This window comes from Musa acuminata, chromosome BXJ1-6, assembly GCF_036884655.1.
Source record: "Musa acuminata AAA Group cultivar baxijiao chromosome BXJ1-6, Cavendish_Baxijiao_AAA, whole genome shotgun sequence".
Lineage (NCBI taxonomy): Eukaryota > Viridiplantae > Streptophyta > Magnoliopsida > Zingiberales > Musaceae > Musa > Musa acuminata.
The window spans coordinates 13,673,553-13,683,120 of NC_088332.1; the positions used below are offsets into that span (position 1 = coordinate 13,673,553).

General features: G+C 40.0%; 1 protein-coding gene across 3 annotated transcripts; it reads right to left on the reverse strand.

Annotated features, from left to right (window-relative positions):
• Window positions 1-1,215: 1,215 nt before the first annotated feature.
• Window positions 1,216-9,299, reverse strand: LOC135676418 (calcium-transporting ATPase 10, plasma membrane-type-like). Of its 3 annotated transcripts, XR_010514266.1 has the most exons (9): window positions 8,272-8,798; window positions 7,511-7,565; window positions 5,450-7,398; window positions 5,200-5,358; window positions 4,607-4,778; window positions 4,188-4,486; window positions 2,765-3,249; window positions 1,622-1,688; window positions 1,216-1,531 (listed from the first exon to the last, which is right to left on the reverse strand). XR_010514266.1 is itself a non-coding variant. In XM_065187558.1 (7 exons), exons 1-7 carry the CDS (start codon window positions 9,087-9,089, stop codon window positions 3,001-3,003), a joined length of 3,039 nt encoding a protein of 1,012 aa, XP_065043630.1. In that variant the 5' UTR covers window positions 9,090-9,299; the 3' UTR covers window positions 2,644-3,000. The 3 variants fall into 3 exon arrangements, 2 of the variants coding, with proteins under 2 accessions (XP_065043630.1, XP_065043629.1); XM_065187558.1 differs by lacking the exons at window positions 1,216-1,531; window positions 1,622-1,688; window positions 8,272-8,798 and adding an exon at window positions 8,934-9,299 and having other exon boundaries at window positions 2,644-3,249; XM_065187557.1 differs by lacking the exons at window positions 1,216-1,531; window positions 1,622-1,688 and having other exon boundaries at window positions 2,644-3,249.
• Window positions 9,300-9,568: the final 269 nt, after the last annotated feature.

A 9,568-nucleotide genomic window follows, 5' to 3' on the forward strand; every position in this document is an offset into this window, starting at 1 on the left:
CGTGGGAGGCCATTACGCTCATCCTTGCAAGTATTGAAGGTCAGATACTAGTTAGATCAATCATGTTCAGCATTCAATCTTTCAATGTTTTGCCATTGTTGTCGCTGAATGCAGCAATCAATCTAGTGGAATATCGACCTTCAGTCGTAGCTGCTGCTGCAATTCTTGCTGCATCGCATGAAAGACTCACTCAAAAGTCAGTGGAGCTCAAGCTGAGTGCAATCTCATCATTCAGACCATTGGACACTGTAAGTTCTAAACCTTTAGGTTCCATTGTCTCCAATGTTCAAGAACACTCGATGGTGAACACGATCTTGTTTGGGTTGTGACACAGGATCGTGTTTTCTCCTGCTACAGTCTGATGATCCAAGAGACAGATAGAGAAGCTTCACACATCAAAACATTTAGCTTTAAGTCAATCGGCAGCAAATCGTTAGACTGTCAACAACTCTGTTGATGCCAATGGCAGCATCTCCTTTGCAGTAGAAAGCAGCAAGAGGAGAAGATTGCAGTAATGTTCACAAACCCATGCAGGGCCTTTTTTAGGTTGTCTATGGGCATTGACTTGATTCTCTGACAAAGCATGTATATCTTATAGTTGATTGATGTTTTAGTTGAAAGGCTCGGGTTTGTGGTTTTGAGAGGATCTTTCCCACATCAGTTTCTGTAAAGAGAAGGGAAAGAGGTGAAAAGGAAGGGTTAAAGCTACAGCTCAAAGTGAAAGAACACTGACCGAAGCCAAAAAGCTGGAAGAGATCATCCTGTGAAGGCAGATACTGTGGAGTGTTCTTGTGAACAGAGCTGCAAAGCAACACTTGTTCTTCCCAATGTGAGAAGTGGAGCCTGGTGTTCATTGCTTGTAAGATTCTGTAGCCAACCACTTTCAGTGGAGGTGCTTGGGATGCTTTCCTGATATTGAAAAGATCATGAGATCAGATGCACTGGTGCTGCATGCATGCCAGATGAATGTGTGTAATGTGGGTGAAGAGGTTCCTTTTGCTTTGATCTTTTTGTTAGTGTAATATGTGATGTTTCATAATATTATATTTTCACCAAAATGAGGTGTTCTTTGTTCATAAACTTTGCAATGATGATAGATTCTGAATGAAATTATCACACTTATATGTTTCAAACCAGAGTATCTCACTTTATACAATTAAAAGAAGTTTGACAGCAGCTAAATTGGTTCAATCATCCATATGATGGCTGAGCAGATCCACAGATTCTAATGCTCCTTAACATTAATTACCAAAGATACAAAGTTTCACCTGTCACATCTGATAAAAAGATCACTGACAAAAGAAAAGCCAAATGACTTTCTCAGTTTCTACCACCTGCTGTTGCAAGTTTCTTTTCTAATGTAGTATGCTGGCCACAGCAGCATGTGAATAGTGCCACTGTAATCTTTTCTTGCCCCCCCAAACTTGAGTGAGGAACATGTCCAAGGCTCCACTTCCAGTAGCTAATGTGGGGTCTTGTAATCTACACAGTGATGCAGTCAAAATGATGGTGTAATTGGAGTAAAGTGGCCCTGGCACAGAAGCAGCAGCAGAAAACGATAAACACCAAAAACAAAGCCAAGGATCTCTCCCCCAAGGAGCAGTAAGTAAACAAATCTTACCAGACTCAATGAAAAAACAATGGCATCTCCATCTTGACTTGGCAAGCAAAACACTCCTCCTGGCTTTCTGAATGATGAAATGCCATTTGGTAAATCAGCAGTGACAGACAAAAAACCAGCAGCTGTTTAGTTCATCTTGAAGTACAAAGTACAGTAGCTAGTGGCAGTGATGATTGTAATGTATTCAGTAGCTTAAGAAATTGGCCAGTCTTGTCCTTCTCTATCAATGAATTCAAGCCAGGAAACCAGCATACCTGATCTCCAACCTTGCCACAAGTTGAACACTTCTAAATAGCCCTCGACTACTTTGAAGCTTTGGATTGGCTTTTGCAAGCTAAGAGTGATTCGAAATATTGCATTTAAAGATGCTTAGAGTTAGAATATAATTGTTTACCAACATGCATTGCAACTAAAAGGCTTTAATCTTAGTAATCTGCATCTGCACAGAGCAACTTGCAGCTTGATGGAAGAATTAATTCATTTATTCAACCCCAATTGTCAATTGCAACTAAAATAAAGTTAAAAGGTTTTTAATTGATGACAGTCCAGCTGCTTCAACTGCAGCTTCAGGGAAAATTTCTTCACTCTCATCCATGTTGTCAGCAACCCCTCTCTTCTCATGAGCATTGAACAAGACTAAGTTCAAAAATATCAAGTTGATATTCATCGGTCTGATAAACATTTCAGACTACCAAATATTGGTCGATAAGAATCATATTACGTATGAGTGTTGGTACATCAATCAATGTTGATATCATATCAATCTGGCCGCTGACTAATATTTTTAAACCTTCCTTTGTGTGATTAATGTGTCAAATCTAATTTCTAATCTCACTCAACTATCTGCTGAAAAATCTCTAATTTGCCTAAGCATAAAATGTGGTCAGATAAACTCATTAAACCCAATTGGCCTGCACATGCAAAATGCACTACAACTGTCTACTTTGAGTACAATGCAAGATCATCTTCTTGATCTATAATTCTTTGACCTGTTTCTGACATATGACAAGGAAACAACAAAATAAAGAGACACTGTCAAGAAAAAATTATTACTAAATGTATCAGTATGAGTATTTTGCTTGTAACATGTACATCAATTGGGATTAAGAAGAAACTGTATTTTGGAACTAATGTAAGACTTACATTAAATTAAGACAGATCTAGTACAAAGATGGTTAGCAGTCTGCAGTATCAAGATGGCTAGCTCTCCATGAACAGTTAGTATAGATGATCTGGAAGAGTCATTTAAAAATGACCAGGAATCCAACTGACTATTACCAGAGATGCAATCCCATTTTGCAAAAGAATATTGACTGGTAGGGAAAACACTGAAAAGCACAAATTTAATGCCTTCTGCATCACTTTTGCACTTGGATTTTCTACTTGGAATCCACAGGAATCATCTTAATGGCGGCAGCAATGGGCATGCCGAGAAATCCAATCAATGTGCTCACAACCCACTCTGACAATGTCAGAGGAGTTGTGTCTGCAAAATCTCCAAGGAATTGGATGATTATGAATTGAAATATGACGGTGCAAGTAATGACAGATACAAATACGTAGTTTTCCAATATGCCTTGCAATACATCTATCTTCTCGATCTCTCTGGAGCTAATTTCATTGAAGACCTACAAACGAAATTCTAGATATTAGTTAAATTTAAATGCATTTGCTAACACATTGAAAAAAGTGTTGCAAGAAATGCTGAATGCATGATATGTAGAGCATACAATTATGTGCCCATTTCAGCAAGTAATTGCAATCAAAATCAAATTAGCTGTCAATTGTTAAGATGAACAAACAATTTTTTTTTTGGTGAACAAACATACTCATTTTCCAGTCAAGATCAGAAATTTAGGTAAGCCCATCCAGATAATAAAGAAATGCCTTTCTTAGTGAATTTTATAGTAATATCAGAACAGACAACCAGAAAGAACTGCATGAGCACTTATCATTGCTATATCATCTTCCAATGATAAATCTGAAAAAATATGAGATAAGATCACAGGATCCTTATGTTCAAAGAAGAGCACTTCAGTTTCGTATGTTATATGCATTCTGCAATAAAGTCTTAACTTCTAAGTATACAAGTCAACAACTATGATCGACACCAAAGTATCTACTTCTCTTAAAGGAACAGAGAGAAAAAAAAGTGCTGAAATATTGTTGAAAATTAGATTGCACTCTATTAAACCTGTCGGCAGAAGAAATGAATATATGAATATTTCTACAACTGAACCATTGAACAATACATACAACAAACATAATGGACATGAATGATTGATAATCACTTTCTTGAGGTGTTATACATAGATATTCTCCCTACTTATGAACTATTTGCAATAACGATGTTGACTCCTTGCATGGTTATGCCTGTTCAATTTAGCAGTCTGCATAAAATGACTAAGACTTAGAAAGCAATTTTAGTTGCATAATACTGGAGCAACGATATCATTCTTCATTAGTAAAAATATAATCCATTAATCATTCACTGTATTCTTCCATCAATTAATATAATAACATGAAGTAATGTAATAAGATAAGCATGTAAATCATGAATCTTTACCTGACAAAATACAAAAGAATTAAAGATGAGTGTGTTGAGTGTAAGATCAGAATCAGGGCCCACAAGTTGAAATAGCTCTTTCCCTTCTGTCTGGAGATACCATATCACAATGAACTGATAGAAGGCTTGTCCAAAGATATTCCTCCACATTGCATTGCTTATAAAATTGTCTTCCCTTCCAACTGGAGCTTGTTTCATCAGTTCATCATTAGGAGGCTCAGTGGCTAATGCAAGTGCTCCAAGTGTGTCCATAATCATGTTTACCCAAAGCAGCTGAACAGCAGTGAGTGGAGCATGTCCTAACATGAATGCGGTGAAAATAAAGAGACTGGTGACGGATCAAAGTAAAATTATATAGTTCATACCAAAAAATTAAGAAGTATATACTTGATTGAGTATTAACATAGGAACAAACTTACCTGTTAAGCATGCTGATGAAAAATTTACAACTAGCGCAACAACATTTACAGTCAGCTGAAATTGTACAAATTTCTGAATGTTTATATATACAGAACGACCCCACTTTGCCACAATTGCGATGGTTGAAAAATTGTCATCCAGTATAATAACATCAGCACTTTCTTTTGCCACCTGCATAATCACATACAATTCAAGAATAAGCTTTTTAAGAATAAGTTTTTCTAATTATCGCAGATACAACTAAGCAATAATGGAGCATCTGGCCCAAACCATGACTAAATTTGAATGATCACCGAGAATGATTATCTACCTTAAGCTACTCCATGATCAACAAATACATGAATTTAAACATAGAATTGACAAACATCAGAATGGAAAATTGTGACCTCCAAACTGGTAGTGCTTTCACTTACATTACTTGACACTTTTGAATGTATCGTTATACTATAAATGAAAGCACCTAAATAAAACTATAACAACAGCTCAATTTACAAAAAAGTATATTGTGGGAATGCACAACTTGAATTGCCACCATATTTTCACTGAGTTATAGTTAAGCTATCAGGAAGGGCAAAAATGTTAGGTTAGTTACCTCAGTTCCCGCAATGCCCATTGCAAGTCCAATATCTGCCTCATGAAGTGCTGGAGCATCATTTGTGCCATCACCAGTAACAGCAACAACTTCTTTAAACATGGTTTGTAGATGCTTTACCAATGCATGCTTATCTAATGGTGAAGATCTAGCCATTACCTGTACATAAATTAGCATGTCAACAAGAAGCTTCTTTTGTTAATTTAACACACATGAATTAATGCCTCAGTGAAGGTCAGAGAAAAAGAACCTGAAGCTTCGGAATCAATCGATTCATTTCTTCTAGACTCTTTTTTCTGAAGTCCGGGCCTTCAATAGCCACTCCATCATCAGTAAGAATACCACATTCCCGAGCAATGGCTTTTGCAGTATTTATATTATCACCAGTGACCATTCTCACAGTAATCCCAGCAGATCTACAGACTGCAACAGACTCTTTTACACCGGGTCGAACTGGATCTTTAATGCCGACAATTCCAATACAGGTGTAACCATCAACAGGAATTTGCTCATCAGCTGAGAAGCTCTTATCAATCTCCATATAGGCAAGGCAAAGAGTGCGAAGAGCTTCATTAGCAAAGGTATCAATTGTACTCTTGAGATGACCAACAGTAACTTCATCAAGTGGAACAGCAGTACCTGCAGGATCTAGAACGTTGCTGCAAGCAGCCAATATAATTTCTGAAGCACCTTTACAATGGGCACGGTATCCTCCTCCTGGAAGTTGGAGCACTACACCCATTCTTTTCTTTACAGAATTGAAAGGTTCGACTTTGACAAGATTGGTTTCTTGACGCACAGCCTGAAAATCTCCACCAAGTGACAAACCAAATTCTAACAAAGCAGTCTCAGTTGGTGTTCCAAGGATCTCAAATTTTCTTTCTTGATTGAGAGCAACCTCTCCACTAGTGTTATTAAAGATTGACTCCAGGAGTATCTTGATAGCATTATCTGGAATTTGGGTGAAGTTTCTAACTTCCTCACGATCACTTACCTCATTAATATTGCCACATATACAAGTTTTCACTACAGTCATGTGATTGGTTGTCAGCGTCCCAGTTTTGTCACTGCAAATTGATGTGGCTGAACCCATAGTTTCACAAGCAGCAAGATGGCGAACTAATGCTTTGTCATTCATCATCTTTTTCATGGCAAATGCAAGACTCAAGGTCACAGCTAAGGGCAACCCTTCAGGAACAGCAACGACTACAATAGTAACTGCAATGGCAAAATAATCCAACAATTCAAGTGCATCATCTATGGACCAGCTAAGGTACAGACCATCTTGAATCTTATGTCTAATTAGCCCCTCAGCAAGAACTGCAAATGTTACAACTGCAAAGAATAAACCAATTTTCCCTATGATAGTTGCAACTCCATTCAGTTTGATCTGCAATGGAGTTTCATCATCTCCTCCTTCACCAAGTGTTGCCATCAGCTTACCCCATTGGGTTCTCATGCCAACTGTGGTTACCAACATTTTACAAGAACCATCTCGAACCTTAGTTCCTGATAAAAGAAAAGGATTGTCAGAATTAACAACCACAGGTTCACTCTCTCCCGTTAGACTGGATTCATCAATTAACAATGAAAATCCAGATATAAATAACCCATCAGCAGGGACTTGATCTCCAATTGCCAAGTGCACAATATCACCTGGAAGTATATCATATATTGAGATCTTTTGTCTGAACCCATCTCTTGTAACTTGTACACTTATCTTTTTCTTTTCCTTATCCAAATCTTTGAACTGTAAAGATTGACGGTAATCACTCGTTGCTGTGACAAAGACAACCAAAAGTATGCTTGCAGCAATCCCAAGCCCATCATGTGAGCCTTTTGGCCATCCTTCTGCAGACACGCCAACAATTAGAGATACAAAGGCACACACCGCAAGAATTATAAGTGTTGTGTCTTGAAGTGCTTCCCATATAAATACCCAAAAACTCTGAACTGGACATTCAGTAAACTTATTTATTCCATAAATCTCTTGTCTGCACATCATCTTGTCCTCTGAAGCAATCAGTCCATTATCTATTGATGTGGAAAGTTTGTCTGCTATTCCATCAACACCACCATGAATTTTCAACTTTTTCACATCATGGCCCTCGACAATTGAACCCAGTTCATCGGCACAAATTCGAAAGCCTGCTGCCTTTACTTCCTCTGGTACACTATATTCACTTGGTAAGGTCACACCTAAAGCATGTTTCTACAAGTCAGGCTTTCAGAGAACCTATGTGCAAGGAAGTAAAAGTTTGCTCTATTCCTGAATCTAAAACTATGACTTTATGGTGATACAGGAAATTACCATGAACAAATTGTAGCGCGGCTTTTGAAACCAAAACAGCAACCCTCAATTTCTCCTGAAAAACATAACGTTAGTATATTAGCGTCTACCATAAGAAAAGCCTTCACTTCATACTCTGACTACAGCTCAAATACAAACAATAGATGCAGCAAATCAATTATGCATTGTGTCAGATAATGATGCAGGATCAGCATAAAAGAGGATAAAGACTCCTTAGACTCAGTTTTTGTATCTAAAGGTTGATTGGCATCCTCCTATCCCCAATCATTTATTCTCTCTTACATTATTAAACTATCAAATCGATGAGAGCATGCAACTAGATTAAGCTTAGTTAAGATCGTATTACGATTTCTTTTACATTTATTGCTATATTACATGCTCTTTTTCTCTATTGATATGCTAATGTGATGTCACGATCTTGACAAGCTCACTGCGCTCGTTTCATCTGCTGGCCAGTTAGCTTCCACCAGTCACCATCGTTTCTTGCAAGAATTCGTTCTAGCTATTAGTACACATCAGCCAGCTTTTGCTCAATGCCCGAGCTAAAAAACTCGACAACAATGGGGCTCTCAAATCTCTAGATACGAAACTTTGAAATCCCTCAGCACATACACAGTCCAATCGAGTGTCTACTGCAGTAGCATAGTCGGTTCCAAACCCAACGTCCAGGATCCAACAACCCCGTCAAACAATATAAAGATCGCGTCAACTGGAAGCTAAGAGAATCAACCGATCATAAACACCGATATACACGAGCAGACCTGGTTAGACTTCCTCATGGCGGAGGCCTCGGACCGCTTGGATAGGTTGGCCGTGAACCGGAACCGGCGCTTGGGGTTCTTTACGACGCCGCACAGCTTCCGCCATCGCTGGAGGGCCTCTTCCGACGAGTGTTTCGGCTTCACACCGCCAAAGTTCTGGTTCAGGTAGCTCTCCATACCTTCCTCCCTCCTCCGCACCCCTCCCAAAGTTCGAACTTTTCTGTATATCTACGTCAAGAAGCTACCTTTAAAAGCCTCAGGCTCAGGAATGGCCGCTTCTCTCTCGCAGGGGCTTTCAGGAAATTCTGCACGAGCTAATGGGACGAGACTTCCTAAAGGGGAAGAAGAAGAAGGGCGCGGTGGGAAGGTATCATGGCGCAGGAAGAGGAGAAAACGAAGAGGTCCGAAATAAATCGCGACTCACGACACTGTCACCGAAGTGTGATTGAGTCAACGTTGACCTACAACGTTCGATTCAAAAACACGTGATATCGTTCGGGTCTAGTCGTGTGTTGAACCGTACGGTCTGCAGAAACCGGACCGAACCGAACCGAAGCGCATGATTCGGTTCCGTTCGGTTTGCTTGGGAGGTCTAATTAAGCTTCGCCCTCCGACACGGCGCGGCTTGCAAAAATCATCGAGGATGAGAAGTCCAGCTTTACCTGCTTCCTCTCCTTCTTCCTGCAGCAGAAGGGACGGTCCAGTGTGCGCCTCCTCCGGCTCAAGCAGCGGCCACCGGCGGAGAAGCGAGATGCGGGGGACGGCAGGACCAGCGGCGGTGGAGAACTACTGGCGCCGGTGGCGGCGGAGACGAGCATCGCTGGCTTTGTCTTTCTTTAATCGATGGAGAACTGTGGGCGGGGGAGAAGAGACGAAGCAAAGCAAGCGAGAGGAAACGAATCACAGGCTCAACTGATGAACCAGTGAACGCGAGCGGATCTCTCAGCCTCGTTCCACGGTCGGATCATCTCCAGCTTCACTGATATTTTCTTTGGCGGCTTAGATATCGTTCCATCTCAGCTGGGTCAGACATGGTTCTCGGGTTCGGACCAAGCTTTGCGTTCAGTGAATCCAGAGGAAAAGCGTGCTGTGGACTGGGTTCTGGATAGATGATGATATCCGTGGGATTTTGATGGGTTTGGACCAAGTTTCTCCTTCGAGATTCAAGTCTGGCAACATCAACCAAGTTCTAGATAGATGATGCCATCCGTGGGGCTTTTGATGGGTTTGGACCAAGTTTCTCCTTCAAGATTAAAGTCTAGCAACATCAATCTGGCGTTGGTCAATCATGGTGGCG

Coding starts and splice junctions, on each gene's coding strand:
- LOC135676418 (XM_065187557.1), bottom strand. CDS start 8,448: ATGGAGAGCTACCTGAACCAGAACTTTGGCGGTGTGAAGCCGAAACAC. Junction 7,566..8,271: donor CCATGAGGAAGTCTAACCAG/GTCTGCTCGTGT, acceptor TATGTTTTTCAG/GAGAAATTGAGGGTTGCTGT. Junction 3,250..4,187: donor ATTCTTTTGTATTTTGTCAG/GTAAAGATTCAT, acceptor TTTCGTTTGTAG/GTCTTCAATGAAATTAGCTC.